The sequence below is a fragment of the Prionailurus bengalensis genome, chromosome A3 (assembly GCF_016509475.1).
Source record: "Prionailurus bengalensis isolate Pbe53 chromosome A3, Fcat_Pben_1.1_paternal_pri, whole genome shotgun sequence".
NCBI classification, from domain to species: Eukaryota; Metazoa; Chordata; class Mammalia; order Carnivora; family Felidae; genus Prionailurus; species Prionailurus bengalensis.
The window spans coordinates 44,716,869-44,741,624 of NC_057354.1; the positions used below are offsets into that span (position 1 = coordinate 44,716,869).

General features: G+C 45.4%; 1 protein-coding gene across 2 annotated transcripts in view; it reads left to right on the plus strand.

Annotated features, from left to right (window-relative positions):
- SLC24A3 (solute carrier family 24 member 3) overlaps nt 1-24,756 on the plus strand; it is a 485,964-nt gene that overhangs the window by 422,305 nt on the left and 38,903 nt on the right. For both annotated transcript variants that reach the window (XM_043602975.1, XM_043602976.1), the window contains exons 8-12: nt 6,127-6,152; nt 14,374-14,427; nt 20,237-20,370; nt 22,253-22,413; nt 23,200-23,470. In XM_043602975.1, the coding sequence (XP_043458910.1) occupies nt 6,127-6,152; nt 14,374-14,427; nt 20,237-20,370; nt 22,253-22,413; nt 23,200-23,470 (646 nt within the window). The remainder of the gene's footprint in view (nt 1-6,126; nt 6,153-14,373; nt 14,428-20,236; nt 20,371-22,252; nt 22,414-23,199; nt 23,471-24,756) is intronic.

Sequence of the window (24,756 nt, forward strand, 5' to 3'; positions counted from 1 at the left end):
GAAGGGAAACCTCTTGGGAGAGCAGATAGGCCTCAGAGACAGGTTCTAGATCACTTCATTGGCTCACAAATCCAGACTCAGGAGGCCACCTACCTGGAGAAGGGCCCGGTAAGCACTTGGCAGCAGTTGGGGGGGCCCTTGGGGCAACTGAGCATGGGCATGTGGGGTGAGGCCCATCCAAGGTAACGCTTCCCTCTCTTCTGACTGCAATCCCCCGTCCCAAGGGGATTTTGTGGGGACACAGAGAGACCACTTAGCTGACCCAGCCGCCAGAGATGGCCTGGGAAGCACTGTCCAGGAGTGTAGCCACGGGCCACAGGTGGTTCTTGAGCTCTTGGTTTGCAATTAAGGAGACCAAGGAACTGAATTTTAACTTCAATCAATTTAAATGTATGTAGCCACATGCGGCTAGTGCTTATCATACCGGATAGCACAGTCGTAGCGAGCAAATCCATCCGTAGAAAATATATGCACATTCTCACAGGCATTCCTAAGTTTTTTCTTTTTAAATCTAAGTTTATTTATTATTTTGAGAGAGACAGAGCGAGTGGGGCAGGGTCAGAGAGCAAGGGAGAGAGCGATTCCCAACCAGGCTCTGCAGTATCAACACAGAGCCCAGTGCAGGGCTCGAACCCATGAACCGTAAAATCATGACCTGAGCCAAAACCAAGAGTTGGACACTTGACCAACTGAGCCACCCAGGCTCCCCCTTCCCTAAGTTTTAACAAGCATAGACTCAATACTGCAAGACCAAGTGCTGGGTCTGTCAATGAAGGATTTCTAGTTCAGTACTCACGACTATGCAGGCCAGCGAATTACATGGGTCCCATTTTACAGATGGCAAAACTGAGGCTCCAGAAATTCAGGGACTTGCCCAGGGTCAGGGAGCAGCAATAGCCTAGGTTTGCCAGAGGAGGTGTCTAAGATCTGTGCCTCCCTAGAAAAGAATTTGGATTTCCCCTCCAATCAAATCTGCCTTTTCATCTTGAAATCATCCTGTTTTCCCTCACCCACCATGCAGGCCACCATTAGAGAGTAAGTATGTGCTGGCTGTGCTTTCTTCCTATTTTTAGACTGAAGGGAATAGCTTCTGCCTTCCTTCTCCTGGAATTCCTTCCTTAAGACAGCTGACTGTAATTGATCCAGAATCTTCTTATGTTGCCCTATCTGTGAGAAAAGACATGTCAGAGTCATGTTGATGCCTGTCCTTTCCCCCTACCCCTCCACTGGCTTCCAGGGCCCTGCCCCTCTGGCTCAAGGCCTCTCCTTCCTGGCCCCCTTCTTGCAAGGCACTCCCTGCTTCTTCTCTCTCCAGTTCAGCAACACTGAAGCTCTTATGCTCATGGTACCCCTGTTACGTCTCAGCTCCCCTTCTAGCAAAGTGAGAAATAACCATGGAAGCTGGAAGATTCTCCCAGGGAATGAATGTGAGAAATTTTAAGTTCTTTAAACAAATCAACGATGATCATACAAAGTGTGGCCTGTGTCATTATCCCCGCCCCTGTGAGGAGGAGGGGTCTGCTCTAAATGATGTCGGGGTACACCAGGAAGCCGCGTCTTCCTTGGGTCTGCTCCAGGAGCAGGGAAGTGGGTCAGCCAGACTGTGGGATGCAGAGAGGACCCCCTTCTCTTTCATAAGGAAGACAACTTGGAAGTTGTAGTTAACGTGTCTCTGGTTTCGCACTGCCCAGCCAACCAACCTTTTTGGTTTAGCAAACTATCCTCCCCGTATCCTAAATCTGTCCCTGTATCCATTTCCTTCCCCTGGTATCCTGCCTCTGCATACTTCAAGCCCTGCTCATAGTGCAAGTTCTGCTCAAGCCCTGCCTTTAGATAGTCTTTATTTCCTACCCTCCTTCAGCTCCCACCACTGTCGTCCACCTGCTAGAGATCCTGACATCGAAACTCCTGTTTAACCTTCAAGTGTAAACCATATCAGTGCATAACAGCAACTTTCCAGTGCATTCCATCAGATTCCTTCCCTCAGAAGGCCTTCCCTCAGATGGCCTCGCCTAAGCCATCTGCACCCCAAGTCCCCAGAGCTGAGGAAGTCAAAACTCCATTTGGGCACATCTCCCGAGGGCGTCTCCATTCTGTTGAGTGACAAGTCGGGGCAGCAGGGGTAGCTTCCGTTTCCATCTAGGGAGGAAAGATTTTTCAAGGTTTTAGTCTCTTGAGAGACAACAGTGGTGTTGATTTTCTCCTATTACGTGTGCTGCTGAACATCCTAATGGTGCCAGTGATTGTAACGCAAGCTACGGAAATCTCAGGCTCTTCAGTGCGGCTGCTTCTGCTCCATGGCTACAGCTTGTAGTAAGCCAATCCATGGACTGACATGCAGTGTGGGACAGCCACCTGCCTTTCTGCTCAGAAGCCAGCCAGGCTGTCTGCTGTCCACACACCTGGGCAATTCCTGGCCCGTGTTTTCCCTGCTTGAGGGTGCCACATCCTTAGCAGTTCCCTGGGATGTCATCCAGGGATTCACCTGCCTGCTGTAAGCCTATCTCTCTTAGAGAACTCTAGAGCAGACACCAGGACTGAAAGCTGGTTTCCATGGTACCCAACTGTTTCTCTGAGGCCTGAAGGAAAAGAGAGGTTTTTTTTTTTCTTCAAAATCACTCTTGCGTGTGTGTGTTCACATTTAGCTTGTCTGTGGAACACGTGGAAAGCTTAAGGGTGAAGCCAAAGGTAGCTTTGGATGAATCACATTGGGGTCAGAGAGCAGGTCTGCTGACCAGCCGTGTGCAGCAAACCTGGGGCTCAGGTGCCACTTAGCACCACCCGTGTGTGGTCACTGGGGGTGGCCACAGTGTCTGGCACAAACACAACCAGAAAAGCACAAAGAGCTGCTTCCCCAAGCAAGTCTCATTTTCAGAAACCTGACCGGGATAAAGGTGAGTCAGTTCCAAAGGCCACACAGCAGGACCCTCGACTGCAACACGGGATTTGAGTGGTGGCGTGAGCTTGAGGGACCTGCCTGTCCCCAACTCAGAACGTGTCCTGCCTCCCCAACGTTGGCTGAAGATTCCTTTAGGAAGCCGTCTGTTTTGAGGTGCTTACCCTCCTACCAGGAAGTTTCATGGAGCCTTGAAATGGACTTGATCTGACTTCCTTCCAACCCCACTCACTGCTTTGGCAGAATGGACAGGCAGAGGGTAGGACGTGAGCACCACCTAGTGGTGAATGGGTGGGAGTGGGGGTGTGATTTCCTGTTTCAGACAGGTACCTATATAAACGATCTCGGGGGGGGGGGGGGGGGGGGGGGTTTCTACCCTAGTAATGCCGCTGTAAGGGGCCAAGGCAGTGGTTTCGTCTTCTTTTAGCCATGGAAAGAGTGTGGAAATACAGAGGGATATTCAACATTTGCCTTAAGAAAAATAGAATAGACTAAAATAAAATATAAAATAAAATAAAACTGTTAGGAGTAACAAATCCATTCCCTGGAACCATCAGCAATGTCAAGTGGGAGAGTTGCCTGTCCTTGTCATTTTAAGTTTCCAGACAGAGCGATTCCAGCACTGCGTCAGGGTGGTCCAGTGCCATACATACTCTCCCACAGGAACATTCTGTGAACAGTGCCCATTTCCTCGTTTTCAGCCCTCTCAGTGTGTGATGATCGGTGGCTCAACCTCATCCAGAGGCCACCAACAAGGCTCAGAGACATAACTCGCCGTCCGCCTCCTTTCCTGTTTCCTCGTAGGTTTTCTTAAAGGCCTAACTTTTATTTCCTTTTATCTATTTTGCTATTTTTTTTTAGTCCTCTCATTTTCCCACCCAATCTTCTTAAAGAAGTTGATTAAAACCCAGACTGTGTTTGCTCATTAGCCACAGGGTAGCTAAGGGCTCCTGGCTGTCAGTGGTCAGTAATGGGATATCCCTCATCCGTTATTTGGAGTCTTCCAGGTCACCACCATTTGTCAGAATTTGTAGGGAGGCCATGGACATTTCGCTTTCCTGGCCTGCCTCCCTCAAGCACATTCCCACCCCCAACTTCCCTGGCCACAGCCACTGCCTTAACGTTGGATTCATGATGCTCCTTAATTGTGTATCTAGTTCAGAGCCCACTATTCCCTGATTCATTGTGTCCTGTGTAAATTCCATTCTCATTTTGTACAATTCAGCCTATTCTGATTTTTCCCCATTGTTATGATCACTGAGATAATCAATCACTAGAGGCATACTGATCTATGCCCTCACCTGTCCATCACATGGCATAGAATAAGGGCTTCTTTTATATTATAGCTGCTTTTATATTATACAGTATCACCTGCCTTCCCTGATACGCGAAAATTAAATTGGCACTTTAATAAACTCCTTACCAGTGTCTCGTGCTCTCTTAAGTGACGATGAATTGATTGCTCCAGCATGCTACTCGAGACTGATACTGAATTAACTTCAATTAATAGAAACGTTTTCCATCTTAAATCATTTGTTCTGTTCCATGATTTCTCAACAATAATTTTTTTAAGCTGGTGATTATACAAAAGGGTCTGGGAGCCTTCCAAGGGATGGATTGCATACCATCCAGCCTAGATCACGGGATGGTTTCCTTTATTTCTTTAATTCTCTTCCCATTCTGGTTTGACATTTCCATGCAAATGTCAACCTGTTGAATCCCATAACAAGAGTCACAAAGCTGCTGAAGACAACATCTTTGTCAATGTCTTGTCAGGAAGTGTGAGTACAAATAAGTGAGGACCCTTTCTTTTCCTCTTGTCTTTACGCCTTTGGGATAATTGGAGAGAGGTCTTTTCATGTGCCTTCTGAGCCATACCTGCTCGTCTGTGTCCCTCCCCTGCTTGTCTCTGCCTCTCTCTCGCAACATATGGTTATTCTGATCTCTGGGGACTGAAGCGATGCCTGTGTCATTTGTTGACTTTACCAAATCTGTGCAGTACTGACACTTTGAACCCAGATGTTTCTTCTGCCTTAGAGTCTCCAGAGGGCCACCTGCTCAGAGATGATCATACCCAGAAGCAATCGTATCTGGTGAAGGTGGAAAGTGCAAGCTATGAAGCAACGCTCAGCTTCCTGCTTGACTAAAATATAGGCGTTCCCACTTGTTTTCAACAGTGCACCGTTTGGGCACATAAATGTGTCATGGAAAGAAGATTTAAGAGCCAGTCCCGAGTTCTAAAACAAACTCTGTGAACCCTCAAGAAAATTCCTTGTGTTCTCTGTGGCTCCGTTTCCCCATATAGAATCAAAGGGCCAAAATTATACCACTTCTTCCCCTAAAGTGAGAAGTGATTTGGAATGATATATGAGCTAGGGGTTAAATGAATTCAATTTTTGTTGTATATTCCTTTTGGATACTATCTGATCGGGGCAAAATCTCCATTTGGTTCTTGTATTTCTTCCAGCTGCCTCTGACTCCTGCTTATCTCCTTTAGCAAAAGGGCAGGCCCGTGGCCCAGGGCATGGGCAGCCCACAGTGCCCTGCTGAGACTTTCAGTCACTATTGTCAGCACATTTATTTTTCACCCTCTGCACACTGGTGGCAAGTGAAGCTGGTTCTCTACTTCTGGTTGTGATGCAGAGTTTCCTTTGAAAGTAAATTCTTTTAGGGAAACAAACAAACAAACAAACAAAATAGGTACACTTAAAAAAATATTGAGTACATAGAAGTCTGCATGCTTGCCTAAAAGCTTAAAGGTACTACAGAGTGCACAGGCACATGCAGACGTCTTACAGGTGGCCCACAAGTGGCTAATGCTTGCAAGCACCTGCCAGTCTTCCCCATCCCCTTCTGGATCTAAAATTCTACAGTGCGGCTTGCTCTGCATAGCAGGGGGTCATGCGTTCCTATCACTGCACTGTTGGACAGAAATTGCCAGGAGGGACAGGATGGTCTGCTGCTTCTGTCCTCCTCAATGTGCCACCCCCATCCGCCAACAGCACCTCCTGCCACTAACATTAGCCACACATGAAACCAGCACAGAAGGAAGCTTATCTGTAGATTCGTCGTGTTCCAGGCCAGCCCCAGCCTGATTCCCACCAAACCAGCTACATGGTTGGAAGAGGTGCAGTCATAAAGCACGCATATGCGTGCAGACATTGCATATGTGTGTATGTCTAATTGTCCTTTTTTTCTTTTTCTTTCTTTCTTTTTTTTTTTTTTTACAGTTCATTTATGACGAACAAGTTTCCTGGTAAGTACCTCTTTTTCCCCTCCAATTTCTCCTTGCTGTGTTACAGAGCCAAATATATTGAAGACCAGAGTCAGGGTTTAGGAAAGAAAGGGGGATGTCATGGCAGCTTAGAACAACTAGCATTTCTTGGGACCCATTTGACCGCAACAAAGAAACTAAATTAGCTCTGACAGAGCAGAGACCTTTTCCCTTGGGCTGGGACGGTGGCCTTCCATTGGGGATGCTAATACTTCACTGTCTTTATCAGCCAGGTTAGATGGCATGACTTAGCTGTGCCTTTCTGCAGTTAGCCATTTGCTAGGTCGTGGTTAAGATTCGACTAATCTTTTCAAATTGCGTCCAAACCACATTGGCATATTCAAATACCATGTAAATCTTAGGAAATGGAGATGGAGTCACTTCCATTATCCTTAACCCACTAAAGTTCTGCCTGACATTCAAGATGATCTTAGGCTGATGAAAAATCAGTGATTTTTTTTTGATGGATACAAAACTTAAACCAAATTAAATATAGGGGAACATGTGCATTTGGGCCAACTATCCAAATCCCCATTTTTCAGGTGGGTTCTAAACAAGTCAAATATGTTTGGAATAGAAATAGAAATTGGGTATGTTGTACATTCCTGTTATGTTTTTCAAACATTTGATCTGTAGATATAGAGGAATGTGAAATAGCATTTTAGGGATAGATAAGTGTGGCACTGTAGGAAGGTAGGTAAACAATTTCCATGATACTATTTTTTTAAGTTTATTAGTATTTGAGACAGACAGAGAGAGAGAGAGAGAGAGAGACAGAGACAGAATCCAAAGCAGGCTCCAGGCTCTGAGCTGTCAGCACAGAGCCCGATGCGGGGCTCAAACTCATGAATCACGAGATCATGACCTGAGCCAAAGTCAGATGCTTAACTGACTGAGCCACCCAGGCACCCCTCATGATATTATTTAAAGCTAAGAATGAGCCTTCAGCAAAATGAGCCTTCAACTGGCCCTTTGTCAGAGCGACATTTCTTTGTCTTAGGCTATCTCTGATATTCAGAATTTGGGCGTTGCCGATGAACTTGTCTCATTGATGGTAAATGTTATTCATCAGGCCAGGGTGTTAAGTATACTTTTGCCAACTCTCCCTCTCATCTGTTCAGGAGGGGCGAGGAAAAGACAGCTAGGAAAACTTGTTTTAAGACACGTAATCTTTATATCAACCCATAAAAAATAAGGAGGTCTTCTTTGGGAAACTGTGATGAGCAGGCTAACTGGGATTAAGATGTCTCAGGTCAGAGGTCAGAAGCCAGGGAGAACCACCTCATGGGATCCACCTGGATGTAGTGGCCAAGTAGAGTGGTGACCTCTTCCCCCCATGTCCTTAAGTGCAGAACAAGAAAACTTGCAAAAATATTCTCAAACTGATGGCACATTTAGCATGACCACCACTTTGCCTTAGCAAACAGTAGGTGCTTAAGAGTTGCTCAGTGTTGCTGCTCTTAGCTAACAATGCTTCTATACAGACAAGTTATGATCACAGTTGATCTCAGCAATTTTTCTGCTGTTTTGTGTTTGTGTGTGTGTGTGTGTGTGTGTGTGTTCTGTCTGTGCAGAAACCTTAAGAAAGGATACCCATGGGTGGTTTACTGTTGGTTTTTCTTAAGTAGAGCTCTCTTTCTACACCTGCCTGGTTTTGCTGGCAAAGGCAGGCTTTGTGACCAGCCAGTTTCGGTCCTTATCCTCAGAATGTCTTCTAGGATATGGGTACCTGGGTGGCTCAGTCAGTTAAGCATTCAACTCTTGATTTCCATTTAGGTCATGATCTCGTGATTTGTGAGTTCGAGCCCCGTGTTGGGCTCTGCATGGACAGCACGAAGCCTGCTTGGGATTCTCTATCTCTCCCTCTTTCTCTGCCCCTCCCCTCAAAAATAAACACTTTTTTAAAGTGTCTTTTAGGATATTTCAGGTGGTATGGAGAAAGAAAGGGAGAGACCATTTCCTCTGCATTCAAAGGTCAAATCTCCTACAGATGTTAGGAGGTTAGAACCCTGGGCCTGCTCCAAAGAGCCAGATTCTGAGGTCCTCAGGTCCCCAGCTTCAGCACCAATGCTCCCACATGAGTAAAGAGATAGGAAGGCCATGGATGAATGAGGTGCAAATTTCCCAGCATGCTTTGTTCCAGCTGGGGCTGGGTTAGAATCATAACTCGTGCACAGGAGTAGTTGCAGGGAAGAACAAGGAAGCTCATGGCATCAGAGCATCATTCCCAGACTGCCGCCTGTTACATAATGACTGCTATTATGTGGATGGGCTGACAGAGGACATTTTTCATACAAGTGAGGCTGAGAAATTGAAGTCTACATCACGGACCCGTAACTGCTTCTAGACTTCCAGGGATCTCAGCTCCTGGTTTAAATATAAAGTATATTGAACTTTAAGGTGTTTTTCACCGTCCACCAGAATACTGGGTATTTTTCATACCCAGCCAAACACAAGCATTGGCTTTGCTGAAAAGGTGTGTCTAGGGGGCTGATTTCTGATTTCTCAGTTAACGCCAGCTGCTTCAACCTGTACAAATTAGACCACAATAATATTTCAGTATTACTAAACGATAAATTCCATTCCTTGTTGTAGAACATTCCATCATGTCCTAGCGATTTCAAGGGAGGTAACCAATTCATCCCAAATCCTCAAAAGGAAACTCATTTCAGTTGTGTTTATTTTGAAACAAGAGTACCCTTTTTTTTTAATTTTTCTTAACGTTTATTCGTTTTTGAGAGATGAGAGAGACAGAGCATGAGCAGGGGAGGGGCAGAGAGAGAGGGAGACATAGAATCCGAAGCAGGCTCCAAGCTCTGAGCTATCAGCACAGAGCCTGATGCGGGGGTCAGAGCCATGAACCATGAGATCATGACCTGAGCTGAAGTCGGACGCTTAACTGACTGAGCCACCCAGGCTCCCTGAAACAAGAGTACTCTTTATGAGCCTTGTCAAATACAAATACACAAAGGCAAGGCTTCCCTGCTGTACACAGCTTTCCCGCTCCTGGATCAGTGTCTGCAGCAGGTCACAATCAGACAAGAAATAGCAAGCAGAAGGCTTTTAGTAGCAGAAAGCCAGCTAAATCGTGTTGAAGAAATAGTGATTTATTTTTCTTGCATAACAAGTGCTCCAGATGGTGGTGGTACGAGATGGCTCCGCATTTCTCTCGGCCTTTCCTAATGGTCAAGAAGGCTATTGCAGTTCCAGGCATCAGGTCGGACTGACAGCAAGAAGGAGGAAGAAGGAAGACTCTTTTCCACCTTACATCTCTTCGGTCCCAACTGGGTCCACCTTGACCAACAAGTGGCCAGGCAGGATAGAATTACAACTCTAGACTAATCATTATTACTTCTTTTTTTTTTTTTTAATTTTTTTTTCAAAGTTTATTTATTTTTGGGACAGAGAGAGACAGAGCATGAACGGGGGAGGGGCAGAGAGAGAGGGAGACACAGAATCGGAAAGAGGCTCCAGGCTCTGAGCCATCAGCCCAGAGCCCGACGCGGGGCTGCTCGAACTCCCGGACCGCGAGATCGTGACCTGGCTGAAGTCGGACGCTTAACCGACTGCGCCACCCAGGCGCCCCTCATTATTACTTCTTAAAATGTTTTATTTATTTATTTTTGAGAGAGAGAGAGAGAGAGAGAGACGCATGCACATGCCTGAGGGAGAGACTCCAAGCTGTCAGCACAGAGCCCAACTCGGGGCTCAATCTCACAAGAACCAAACCATGAGATCATGACCTGAACCAAAATCAAGAGTCAGACGCTTAATCAACTGAGCCACCCAGGCTCCCTTAGACCAATCATTATTTATCCTGGAGGTAGGACCACCCTCCTTCAGATCCAGTAGTCCCCACTTGCTGTCTCAACTCGTAGGGTTCTGTAGTTCTATTAGCAAGCCAGAGGCAGGGTGCTCTTCATATGTTTGGTGCTTCTCAGTTAGAGAACTACCCCTAAAGATTACAGTTAAAATAGAAAGTATCAGAGATCCACCAGTTAAGATGCATTGTATCAACCTGAGTCCATAATGACAGCTCAGTGAGGCCCACAATATTGCCAGAAGGAATTTGGAATATGTCTTCAGTGAGTCTGAAGTCCTGATAAGAAAGCAAAAGGATTCAGGTTGATATTCTTGTTTCTTCTTTGAGCCTCGAGCTGTAACTTTGGGAGAGAAAGGAGAGCCAGGGGACATGACTTGGAGCATATCTACATGTGGAGCATTTGGGACCAGCATTCACTGTTCTGGACCATAAGAAAGCAGGGCCTCACCCTCTGGGTGAGAATACGGAGTAACGGGGAATAACCCTCCCAATACAGGAAAGAATGATCTTTGGCAGGAGAACCAGGGGCCAGTTGAAGGCGGTTCAAATTGGAAGTTTGTGGGAAGGGAAGAAACAAACCGAGATCATACCACAAGACCAGGTCCTCAGAGGACAGTGGATAGGCTGCAGTCAGGAGAGGCAGATGGAGAAGTGTCCCCAGGGGGAAGTCGGGGGACAAGAGCCTTGTGACCTTAGAGGTCTGCATGTGGACTCTGTCCAATTCCACAACTGTTTCCTAAACGCCTCCTGAATGCCAGTTTCTGTGCCAGAACCAGACATTGAACACAAAACCAAACTCAGCCCTGACCTGGAGGCTCTCTTGGGCTAGACAGAACTTGGGCTAGATAGAACTTGGGCTAGACAGAACTTGGGTTAGAGAGAAGGGAGACAGTTGACATGTCATCACAGGGTCATTAGAGATAGGGGGCAAGGGCAGGAGGTGGGGAGCCTTGGGACTCTGAAAAGCATTAAACTAGAATGCATTAAACTAGAATGAACTCTTCATCAGGCCCCAAAGCAGAGAGGACAGCAGATGGATGTCATAGAGGCCTTAGAGAGCCTGGTGTATTTCATATGGAGGAGGCATTGGGTGAGCCCTGAGTCTGGACACTGACCAACCCAAGCTGAAATGTCAGCAGGAGCAGAGAACTCCCATCTCACAAGCATCTCTGATACATAACAGAAGAGAACTTGACTTGAACACTGCAATGGAAGGGCTTGTTTTGAGTAGGGAAAAAAAAAGGCCTAAAGGAATTAGAGTATAAATATACCTGTTTACAAAGCATTGGACTTCATTCAGCCTAGCTGAAATATTTCGTTGACATGGGTCTGTTTTCTGGTGACCCTCACCGTGTCTATTAAAATGCATCCAAGCTGTTATACGGCATCCCTTCTGATCTCAGGTATCTCCTCCTTCAAAATGAAGGCTGTGAATAAAATCTTATTCTTCCCAATTAACTTTATGCCACATAATACACTGGTTTTAATGAGGTAAGAACCATGTTCAGGAGGTGTTTTACAACTGAAAGTGGGTTTTAAAGGAAGTCTCGCCCTGCACAGATGAGCTGAGGACTGCTGTGTGCTGAGAAGAGAATAGTGGGCAGCCGGGGAGGGAAGGGGTATGTGCTTGGGGGAGTCAGCTGTCAGGGGGTCGGCTCTAAGTCTCTGGAAGATGAAAAACCAGATAACTGAGGTGGGGGTCAGATGTGAGGAGTGGTATGAAGTGACTGCCAGAAACAGGCATTACATATAAATAGGTAATGAATAAATAAATCAACATGGAAATCACAGACTGGTCACCTGTTTAGCAAACATCCACAAGGTCATGTGATAGAAAGCAAAGGAGGGGTAGACAGGAAGACTTGTTGGAGGAGGTGGCATTTCAGCTGGCATTTGCAGGATCAAAGGGGCCAGCCAAGGAATAAAGGGAAAAGTATTCCTGGCATAAGGAACAGTAAGTGCAAAGGCTCTGGAGAGAAGGAAAGAACTTGGCGTGTGCAAATGAAGGGAGACCAGTGTGATGGAACACAGACACAGTGTGATGGGGCACAAACAATTTAAAAAACAAAAGAACCGGTTTTTCGGGGTGGGAATGGGGAGGCAGCTTTTGTTTTTTTCTTCTTAACTTTGTTGGGAAGAAGTTGAAGAGCTTTAAACAGAAGAACGACATGACCCAGGAGCCTCGCAGAAACCAGTTCAGAGGCTGAAGTTAAGGTGGACTAGCAAGTAGCAGCAGGGCAGACGGAATCCAACAATTCAGGAAATATTTGGGATGTAGGGTTGTGATGGATGTGAGGCAAAGGTAATGGAGGGCTCCAGACTGATTTCCAGACTTGGAGCTTGACTGGGCAGGGAGAGGTACAGTTGGCTGAGATGGCAAGGCCTGGGGAAGCACAAAGCCAGGAAGCAGGAATTAAGAATTCTGTTCCGACGTGCATTGAGATACCACATGGGACACACATCGACAGTGATATATGAGCACAGCCCCAGGAAGAGGAGTGGAGTGGGTGTGTGGGCTGGTGTTTACATCAGGAGGACCAGATGACATCACCTAGGGAGATCGTGTAGGTAAAAAGAGAAGAGGGCCCCCTATTTAGAGGTTCAGCTGGGCAAGTGGAGGAGGCAGAGGGAAGGAGAAGTTCAGGGGACAGGAGGAAAACCAGGAGCGTGGCCTCTCGGAAGTCAGAAGAGAGTGCTGTATGCAAGAGGGCAAGTGACCAGCCTTCAGATGCTGCAGGGAAATTGAACAGGATGACAGAGAACCATCCCTGGAGTCATGCACATGGAGGTCGCTGGTGCTGTGGACAAGTGTTTCAACAGATGGATGAATGTGGACATCAGAGGGATTTGCCAAGGGAAAGTGCAGTGCTGCAGTAAAGTGTATGCATTCTTTGAGATGGTTTACTAAGAGTGAAGCCCAGAAATGTGGCAGAAGATGGAGAGGTGTAGACCCCTTGATTTCTTCTCTTACTAGCATCAAAAGCACTTTCTATACCACATACACACACGTTTGCATTATCATTCTGAACCAAAGCATGGGAGCCCACCCTGTGGATATACGTGTCCTAACATGTGTACCCAGGCTCCCATCTTGTAACTGTCTTGCTTCTTACCTGCATTGCGTGTTTATAAACACCACAGCAACAAAGACCCTTATGTGTGCATCCTTTTTACGCTTGACCACATATTTCCTGAGGGTCAATTTTTTTTTTAAGTTTTTGTTTATTTATTATAAGAGAGACAGCACAAGTGGGGGAGGGGCAGAGAGAGAGAAAGAGAGAGAATCCCAAGCAGACTCCATGTTGCCAGCACAGAGCCCAGTGCAGGGCTCAATCTCATGAAACTGTGAGATCATGACCTGAGCTGAAACCAAGAGTTGTATGCTTAACCTCCTATGCCAGCAAGGCACCCCTGAAGGTCAATTTTTAGACATGGAGCTTGAAAAGAAAAACTGGAAAGAAAGGCATGACCTAGAATTTCTTCATAGACCATTCTCCAGTAACCTCTTCTTGGAAACAGAATTCCTCCCTCAATTCTACAGCTAAAGGGGAACCTAGAAATCAAATTCCCTAGTTTTTTAACGGAAAGTTACTAAAATGAAGAAAATAGGAGTATTCAAATTATCGGTCGCTCAAGGTACATTCCAGTAGGTTTCATTATTTTTTTTCTTTCTTTCTCTTGACCGTTTCCACTTGTCCATTCTTATCCTTCCTGCTGACATCTTCCCTGCCTAGGTTTTTTCTCTTTCCCTTTTCCTGCCCCCTATCCCTCCTTCTCCCTCTCTTCCCCCTCCCTCTATCTTTTCCCTCTCTCTCTCTCTCTCTCCCCCCTTCTCTCTCTCCCTCCCCCTGTCTCTTCCTTCTCCCACTATATCTCCCCCAGTCTCCCTCTCTCTCTCTCCCCTCCCTCTCCCCCATCCCATCTCTCTCTCTCTGTCTCTGTTTGCCTTACTCCTCTGTATCCAGCAATTCCTCTGTCACCCCCTATCAATTCCTTTAGTTTGCCCTTTGTACATATGTCTGAATAGTTTTAGTGAATGATTAAGCTGTGCACAGATTTATAAATACAGGCCTATATTCAGCAATATTATGGTAGACTTGCTGCTCTCACAGAACTCTTCTGGGTGAGTGAATGACAGGGGAAGAAGCATTTTCCTTTTAGGTAGAGAAGGAAAAGAAAGTGAATTGAAAGCTGTATGCAATGGAGAAATGTCTACAGACCAGGAAATATTTGTATCCAGTCCACACATTCACTTCATCCTTGCCCTGCTCACCTGGTTTAACTGCCATTGACATCACATGGATTTTCAGAGACAGGCTGGTGTGTTGCATGCCTGCCTGTGGTGACTTCCTTTAACAAGCCATTCTTGGTTTTACACAGGTGGGAGTCTTTAGTTCTTGTGCTGATGTATCTTGTCTACATTGTCATCATGAAGTAAGTAAAATGTCTTCTTGGTTTTCTTTTCCAAAACTGTTTCCTACATTTAGCATTATGGGATAATGTGGAAAGGGAAACGGAGGGGAGGGCAGTTAGCTGGCCAGCTTTCAATGCAGTCTGTCACAAACTCATTGGTCCCCTCAGCAACCTGCTGTGAATCACTGAAGTTTTGATTAGTAGCAATAGCAAAGATTCTTCCAACCCACATGTGATGACAGAATCAAAGCTTTTAGTGTTTAACTTGAGAGATCTGACAAACCCTTGCACCCTCTTTAAGACCTGGCAACCTAGCTTTTGGCTCTTTGGGATGCTTTAAACTCTCTTTCATAACAAGAAAGGAGGTAAAACTCACTATGTTATGCTTCTATATAGGGTGATGAAGATGGGACCAGAGCTAATTAAGAGATGAGTAAAACCATGGATCAAAAATCTACAGACCTCCATTATTCATATTGTATTAGTCATCTATTGCTGGGTAATAAATGACCCCAAAATGTAGTGGCTTAAAACTAGAAGGATGTGTTATCTCATTACAACTTCTGAGTTAGGTGTCCAGGAGCACTTAACTTGGGAGTTCTAGATCAGGGTTTTCCTTGAGATTGCAGTTAAGAGGTTGGCTGGGGTGGCCATCACCTACTTAACTGGGAATGCAAAATGGCGCACTTGCAGTGTTGGCGAGCTGATACTGTCTGTTGGCTAGAGTCCTCAGTTTCTCAACACATAGGCCTCTCCTTGGGGTTGGTTGAGTGTCTCCACAACAAGGGAACAGGTGAGTCAAGAGAGAGAGCTAGAAGGGCCCCAGTGCCTTTTATAATCTGGTCTCACTAGTCCTACACTGTCACTTCTGCCATATTCTATTTATTAGAAGTAAGTCTAGCCCACACTCAAGGGATCCGCTTCACCTTTTAAAAGGAGGAGCGTCAAAGAATTTGCAGATGTATTTTAAAACCACCACTTCATATGTTCTTTTTCCCCTGGAGTTTGGGTGTCTTACTCTTTGTATCAAGAATTAAATTGCTGGTGTTTCCCTTACTCTAAGGTAAAGCTGTGAACCTGCTGGTTCATCTTTTTGCCAAGTACCATTGAGATGAGGAGTTTATAAATAATGCAGAGACACTTCATGCTGCAGCTGCTGGACCCCCTGGGAACTGTTTCTTTCATTCTAAATTAACCCATACTTCCCCCAGCATATGTGGCTACTTCTCAGGGGGCATGAAAGTAGAACACGTTCAGAAATTTCCAGTTTGGACATATCAGGTAGCAGTCTAGAATTTGACATGTCAAGTTGTCTTTCCTGTTGAGGTCTGACAAAAATTAATTCTGGCCACTAGTGTCTAAGAGATGTGTTTGGAGAAATCAGTCTGGCCACTGGCAAACGTCACATTAAGAGTAAAGGTAGAAACAGGCTTAGCTGATGTTCAGTGTGGGCTATAAGCAATCTGCTGTCAGTCCACTCAATATGGCGTCCAGCCTTCACCTCCGGAGCTGTCCTGATACCCGGGTCTTGTTACTAGAAGAGCATATTTCTAGTGTATCCTGGTATGGAGTTACCATGGGGTAACTGACAAAGAATCAGGTGCTTTTATGACACATCACCTTCCATTTAAAAATACCGATTAAATGGGCTCCCCCAAAAACCAGAGTTGGCCCACAGGCCTTCCAGAGTTTCTAGACCTCAGAAGAAAAGTCTTTGAAAGCATCTTGCTCCTCTTTCTCTTAAATAGCAAAACTATTAGGGAATCAGGGCCACTATGAGGAGGCCTCAATAATGCACACATCTTCTTTCAGTGTTTTTTAAATTATTTCACTGCCTTTTTTTTTTAACTTTTTGAGGCTCTAAGTTCGAGTTCCCAAAGAGTCAAGCGTCCTTTTCTTCCCCTTTGAAAAGGTGAATCAGTCAGTTATTCCAGAAGAATTGACTGAGTTACTGCTCTGTGCCCAACATTGATCTTGGGTTTTGAATCTGAATTTAGATGACAGTTTGTCCCATTGTGCATTCACTAGGGGCTTCACAGAATAAGGAAGGCTCACAGCAGAGCAGGTCTAAAGGGAAGGAAGGTTGAGGAATTTTGCTAGCATGCATAGTGTGACCACTGCACCCCTCTACTGAACCATCATAAAGCCCATGAGTTGCTGGCAGGGCTTGTGTACATTAAGATAACACTGTGAACAATTTCTCTCCTCGCCCCCAAACTATGCCCAGTGTGAAAGCTAATGAGGTGTGTTTCTGCTGATGCCTCAACTTTACCAACCTTCCAGCTGCTCAAACCAGCAGGATGCAAATAAAATGGGGAATGGCAGCTACTGTGCTCACGGAATTTTCTGCATAAATTCTGGTCCCAAGTTCTAAATTGAAATCTCTGCTCTTTAGCCATCCCCATCCGCAATCAGAGGCTTTAATCATTGGGTTTTATAAAATCTGATTTATAAAATTGCACACTCCACAATAAAATAGCTTCAGGGTGCAGGCACAAAATTTAAAACATTCAATTAAAAATATAAAACTGAGTAGCATCAGTTAAAAACAGCATATATTAGAGTTGTCAGCTGCCTCCTGGGTGGATGACTTTAAAAATTCTATGTGAAGGTCAAAAAGCAATTTTAGTTTGGCCAAGTAGACAAAGATCTTAAGGGAGCATGAGACATACTTGGCCTTAGTGAGGACTGATTTCTGTATATCTGGGTTCCTTCTTGGGATTTGGCCCCCAGGTGAGGCAGTGTAGTTTGGTGGTTGAGAACAAGGGTGTCACGTTCAGCTCTGTCTGGTCACAGCAGTAAGACCTCGGCCAAGTCATTCAGCCATCTTGAATCTGTTTCTTCTCTTCCAAAACAGGATTCATAATGCCTCCTACCACAAAGGTTGTTTGTAAGGATGAAATGTGACAGCATAGTTAAGTTATTAACTGATACCTGGTTTCAAGAAAGCTCTCGTAACAATACTACATGTAGTGTTATTACCTTGTTATCCAAATCCAAATAAATGTGTAACATACAGTTGCACTGCAAGTTGGTATATCTATGGATTCTGAGTCAAGATGACAGAAATACTGCCTCTCCCCCATAGCTCTATCAGTAGGACAAGATATTCTTCTTGAGTTTAGAAAGTGGGAAGACCTTTTCATTAAGAAGAATTTGAATATTTACAAAAGCCAACAGAATAGTATAACAAACTCCCCATGCTCATCACCAGCCCTGATGGCCAGCAGCCCACACCCCTATCCATTTCCTTCCCTCCACATGATTTGAAGCCCCAGACAGCATACCAGTTCATCTATAAAAATTTCAGTACACATCTCTAAAAGGACTCACTTTTCACACAACCACCGTGTCATTATCAGACCCGAAAGTGTGTGCTACTTCTTTAGTGTATTTAATACCAAATCTGTGTTCAAACTTTCAATGATCTCATGAATGTTATTTCTTACAATTTTCTTTTAATCTCATAAATCTTTTTAAAATCAGAATCCAAATAAATGTCACTTGTTATAATTGGTTGTTTCAACTTAAAAAATTTTTTTTGATGTTTTTTTTTTTGAGAGAGAGAGAGAAAGAGAGAGAGAGAAATAGAGTATGCACAGGGGAGGGGCAGAGAGAGGGGGAGACACAGAATCTGAAGCAGGCTCCAGGCTCCGAGCTGTCAGCACAGAGCCAGACACAAGGCTCGAATTCACAGATCGTGAGATCATGACCTGAGGTGAAGTCGGCCGCCCAATCAACTGAGCCACCCACGTGCCCCTTTTTTTCTTTTTAATTTTTTTTAATGTTCATTTATTAGAGACAGAGAGAGACAGAGCATAAGCATGGGAGGGGCAGAGAGAGGGAGAGACACAGAATCTGAAGCAGGCTCCAGGCTCTGAGCTGTCAGCACAGAGCCTGATGCGGGGCTCAAACTCACAAACCACAAGATCATGACCTGAGCCCAAATCAAGTGCTTAACCAACTGAGCCACCCAGGTGCCCCGAGTTGCTCCAACTTTTAATCTACAAATCCCCCATCTGTTTTTTTTTCCTTGCAATTTATTCTTCAACAAAGTTGGATTATTAGCTACATAGTCTCCCACAGTTTGGAAGTTGTTGGTTACATCCGGGGCTATGGTACATCCTGTTCTTCTGACCTCTGTGTTTCCTATATGCCGGCCATCAATCCAGTTCAAGGTAGACTGTGTCCCAAGTGGTGGTGAATTCTGCCATCAACAGGCACATTGATGTCTCCTGTCTATGGTTTTGGCAGCCACTGATGCTCAGGATCTGGCTCCATCATTTCTTTAGGTTTGCAAAATAGTGATGTTCTGGTTCTGTTCTCCACCTCTTATAAAGAGTGCTCTAGGATTGGCCTGCCCGGTTCCCTTTTCACAGAAACCACCATCACCTTTGACTAGTTTTATGTTCTCTCCCTCACACAATGGAGGGTGAACCGCACTCCCAGGGAGTACAGGAAGGGGCTGTCCAGCCACAGAGGGTCCCTCCATCTATTCCACGATAGCTGTCATATCCCAGTGGGCCCAGCCACCCAGTGCTGCTCTGACTGAAGCATAGGTTCAGTGAAGAGTACTCCACAGAGCCTCCTGTCTGCAGCAGCAAAAAGGGTGTGGAAGAGAAGCTTGTGTGAGGAAATACAGCTTGAGTGGCCTGCCAGCTGGCAATTTAGAATTGCCATGCCTGGCTGCAGTTCCTCTGGGAGGCCAGAGATCAAGCTGGAGAGACACCTCAGTGGGTTGTCCCATGGCCAATAAGCCACCAAGGCCTTTAGGTCTTCGGATGGTGCAAAAAGCAGCAGTGGCCTACAACACCCTGGGAACAATGTCCCTCCCTTTCCCCAAGAGTTTTCTAGAATTCCTCTTTGGTAAGGGGGGTGAGGTCTTCTAATAGTAAAGATAAAGGGACCAGAACATTTACCTGCCAAAAACATGCTAGGAATTTGAATAAGCTTCTTCCTTTTTTAACACACATGTAAGATGAACTGCACAATGTTTTTACTCAGTCATTCTAAGGATCATAGCCCAGAATTTTTTCCATGAAGCCAGCAGTCCATCAGACCTGGAATTACAGCACAGCATTAAAGTTTTTTTATGCTTATTTATTTTTGAGGGGGGGGGGGGACAGAGAGTGAGTGGGGGAGGGGAAGTGAGAGAGGGAGACACAGAATCCGAAGCGGGCTCCAGGCTCTGAGCTGTCAGCACAGAGCCTAAGGCGGGGCTCGAACTCACAAACCATGAGATTATGACCTGAGCCAAAATGGGATGCTTAACCGACTGAGCCACCCAGGCGCCCTAATACAGCATTAAAAGAGATTCACAGGATCCCAACCTGTGATTTTAGAAAACCAAACACAGACAGAGACCTAGAGTGCCAGCCGGCCTGTGACACACTGGGTAGCAGCGTGGATGTGACACCTGCTCCTTCCTCCTTCCCCCCACTGAGCAGGTCCCTGCAGCAGTGGGTCCTGGAGACACGGCCAAAAGAAGGTAGACCTTACCCACCCCACTGAGCCTCATGGCGACCCTTCCACACACAGACTGCAAGCAGGGGACCTCAATCCTGGGGTGCCTCCATTGACCTTGAAGAGGCTGCAAAGAAAGCAGTGGATCTCTATTTATTTATGTAATGTTGGTTTTGTTTTCATTTACCATAGATCCTTAAATTGGAAAATAGGACAGGGTGCATTTTCTGCAGGAAAACGGAAGGACAAAATAATAACAATGACAATAACACACCTAGACTGGGAGCTGCGCACAACCTGGATGGGGGATGGGAAATGGGGCAGCAGCAAACGCTGACAGACTCCTTCTGCTCATTACTTTGTTCAGATATAACGCTTGCATCCATCAGTGCTTCGAAAGGAGAACGAAAGGTACTGGAAACATGGTCAACGGCTTAGCCAACAATGCAGAAATCGATGACAGCAGCAATTGTGACGCAACTGTGGTGCTACTCAAGAAAGGTAACCGCGTGGAGCCTGGGTCCAAGGAAGGAGCGTTGGGAGGCTGCCTGGGGCACCATGGCTGGGTTGGCCAGATGCTGCCTGTCCCAGAGCAGACCAAAGGAGAGAAGGGTCTGGTTCTCCCCCCCCCCCCACCCCGCCTCCCTTTGGCTACATCCTGGGGCAGTCATACCTGGTGATGAGCTGCCTGGGAAGGTTTCCTGAAGTTCTTGAGCAAAACATTTGCTGGGAGTGACAAGGGGGAGGGAGAATTAGGACAGGACCATATAGGAGAGAAGACTGGGGAGAGAGGGTGGTTTGAGGTATTGACTGTCACAATTTGGCTGTATAACCATGAAGCAAATGGGCCTCAATTTTCTCTTCTCCCAAATGGGGATAACCTTTTAACGAGTAGAGGAGATAAAATATGTAAAATATTCCATTTGCGATAATTGTTGTTGGTGTATTACTATATCCAAATTCACTTTCAGTCCACATTACCTCAGTTTCCAAGCTGAAAATGACATGGTAAATTACTCCCTCCCCTTTTTTTAACAAAGTAATTCTTGTAGTCAATAGATTCTCATTCTCATTAAGCAGTTGATATACTAAAAGAACTAAGATAGTGCTCCCTAATAATATTCTTTCTTAGAGGAACATAGAAAATTGTCATTTACATTTGCCTTAGAATGTGTTTTGTTTTTCACTTAATTTCTTTTAACTTCCTCCAAAAATGTGTGGGTTTATTTCTGCTTGGTCCCATATGGTTGCTTTGTAGGAAAAACAAAAAAGAAATTAGAAAATCTATGTTATTTTCAAATATATGTCTGAGTTTGAAATCTGTGGGTATTTGAATTTGAAAATCGATTATGTGACACACTTCTCTACTTATGTTTAACCAAAGACTTTAACCAAAAACTCCGGAGAGTTTTTAACCATAAAAGGAATACTCTTAGGGAACCAAAAAGAGCTACCTCCTATTAGTCAGTGTTTCAAGAGATCATTTGATGGTTTAGTGACTTGGAAAACAGGAGTGAGGACCAGGAGAGTGTACGTCCAGGTACCTGTGAGCTGTGTGCTCGGATTGCACATTCATGGAGAGGGAACTTGGGCCTTGGTGAAACTTTTTTATCAGGCCTGTCAGCAAATCTTGTGTACCAATTTGGGTCCCACTGGACCTTGGGCCTCTGTAATGTGGCCAGCTCAGCCACCTACGCCTGTTTGTCAGCCCTGCTCGTAGACTGGGCTACAGCAGTGTTCGTGTACCTCCACTGAGCCCTCCACTGGACATTAAAGTCAGTTCTGCAGCTTTTAACAGCTCAGAACATTGAATATTGTTGACATTTGAAAGGCAGAAAGGGTTACTAAATATTATTGGGATCTTTCCTGTGCCCAGGGAAAAAAATCCTTTGAAGACACAAAAGAATTCTCTTAGGTTATCACTCATTCTTACTGTGCCAGTGAATGATGCTTAAATTGTTTCAAGACATTTTAAATAAGCTATATCAAAGAGCCTTATGGAAAGAAGAGTTTGACTCTTCTCTAAATTTTGCCCACTACAGCCTTCCTTGGATAGATGGCCGGGTGGTTGGATGGTTGGATGGATGCAAGGAAGGAAAAAAGGAAGGAAGGGAGGGAGGGAGGGAGGAAAGGTAGATGGGAGGATGGGCAGGTGGGTAGATGGATGGATGGATAAATGGACGATTGGATAGATGAAGGAAGGATAGAAGGGTGGATGAGAGGACGGATGGATGGATGGATGGATGTATAAGTGAGTAGATAGGAGGGAGGGAGGAGGAGGGGAGGAAAGGGGAGAAAACGAAGGGAAAGAAATCTAAATAAATATCTCCTTCCTGCTCCTAGCCTCAATGTTTTCTTTACTTTGTGTTTTTAATTTCCCTAGCCAATTTCCACCGCAAAGCGTCAGTGATCATGGTAGATGAGCTGCTGTCAGCCTACCCTCACCAGCTTTCTTTCTCTGAAGCTGGACTTCGAATCATGATCACCAGCCACTTCCCCCCCAAGACCCGACTCTCCATGGCCAGTCGCATGTTGATCAATGAGGTATCTGGGAAACACTGCATTAGCCACTGAGCAGGGTGGGAGACTTTGGGAAGGGGAGGACATTTCTTGGTCTGAAAACAGAAATACCAAACTCAACATTGAACACAATAATATTCCTCAGATATTTCCCAACATCTTTGCTGATGGAGCCAGCTGTACATCCTATTTCTTGCTCTTCTCTCCACGTGTCCACGTGTTGAAAGATATGATCAGGCTCCCAGTCATACAGAAAAACTTTCTTATCCCCTCTACCTACCTTTTTCTTTTCATCTTTCATATGGGTTAAACCCTTTGATGTGAACTTGCACAGAAGCAGTTGCTAAATCAAGGTTGCCTTACTTTAAAGTAATGTAGTCTCTGACCTGAATTCTCCTGTGTAACCCTTTCTCTGGAGTGGCAGCCATATTGATACACTAGTCCAGACACATTTTTGTGGCTTTCTCATATATGGACCAAGTGATTCCTACAGTCCAAAGAAGAAAGATAATAGTGCAGTGCCCAGGGAATTGAGAACGCTGACAGAAATGAAGGGCACATTGGAGAAAGAGGATATTTTCTCTAAAGGGATTTGCAAACTCCTGTGGGTCATAACATGTGAATCCTTCCTCCCAGAAGGAGGTTGTCTGAGTTGCTTATTACTTTGAAGAATCCCTGAAGACTTCACTGAAGAGTCTTCTGGAAGCATCTCCCTGTCACAGCCTGAAAAAGGTCCTAATAGCTGGTGTCCTAGTTGTAAGGATCTACATTCCCTCTGACTGTGGTAAGAATGTGACTTTCTTTTTCCAGAGGCAAAGACTCATAAACAGTAGAGCCTACGCCAATGGAGAATCTGAGGTGGCCATCAAAATCCCAATTAAGCACACCGTGGAGAATGGGACAGGGCCCAGCAGTGGCCCAGACAGAGGTGTGAATGGGACTCGGAGGGATGATGTTGTTGCTGAGGCTGGTAACGAGACAGAGAATGAGAATGAGGACAATGACAACAACGAGAATGATGAAGAGGAAGAGGAGGATGAAGATGATGATGAAGGACCATACACACCATTCGACCTCCCCTGTAAGAGGACCTATGTGTGGGCTGGGATCGGGAGCTATTTTTGGGCACTGAGTACATGTCCTTGACTTTGATGATCTTTTTGCCATCCAATTCAAAGAACTATCTCTATACATGAATATAGAAATATTTATATTAACTTCTACCATGGCCAAGACTCTGTTTTAGAGGGTCCAGAATGAACAAGATGGTGACACATGATCATTAGCTGAAATGTGGGTTCTTTGACAAAATGTAAAATTGTCGACACTTCATGGAGAAAGATCTTCTCTTAGCTGCTCTGTGGGACCTTTTGGTGCTAAGGAGGAAATTCTCACAACCCATGTTGGGGAGACAGCTTGGTGCTCAAGGGAAGAAGCTCTTCGCCCACCTTCACCCATCCCATTACATTTGGCTGGGGGAGCTGTCCTGCCAAGGCCAGTCTAGGGGAGCATGTGCAGCCTTCCCAGTTGGCTTTTGTTCTTCTGCTCACTTCCTAACCCTTACCCACCACCCTACAGGTTTCTCCTTTCCCATGACCTAAGATACCACCAAGATACAGACCTAGCAAAAGCATCCCATCCCCAGCTGAATCTCATACAGTCACACTGGTAGCGGGAATCTCCCTGGTACCTTGAAGGGGAGGAGCAAGGCATGTATAGTTTTCAGGACCCCAGCCACCAAGGCAGTTGTCCTCTCCTGACTGCTACCCAACAATGACTTGGCTATTCCAGAGACCTTGTCCTCCTACCCCACCCATTATTGGAATGAGTGGACCAAGCCCAAAGAATTCTTCTACCTATTTGCCAGACCTTCCAGAAACTTCTGGCTGCTTTAGGAAAGAGTGCCCTGGTCAAATCTGTGAGGCTTAATTAATGTGTGCAACTTCTCCAGGATGTTTAAATTTCCAGGAGGACTGAATTCTGGAAGGATTGCTTGACCCACTTGAAAGGCCATTTAATGGTAGCATGTGGGTGTGGAGTCTCAGAGTTCTGTGTTATTTTCAGATGCGAGGGGACATCAAGTTGAACTTGGACCAGAGCTGCCCTCCTGTGCCCCCTCAGGGCTCCTCAGATCTCAGCCTCATCAAATGTTTACCAAAATTAACTAGACACTGTTCTCTCAGAACCTATATCCCAAAGTCCCCAACTGCCCAGCCAGAATTAAATCATTACTTGTTAGAAGGTTGTCTTGACTGAAAAAAAGTGTATTGGCTCATTACCCATTTTGCCACCTTTGGCTATATTTCGTGGCAACCTTCTTCCCTATCAGCCAGGACAAAAGCATTTTAAGGATGAAGTGACCAGTCC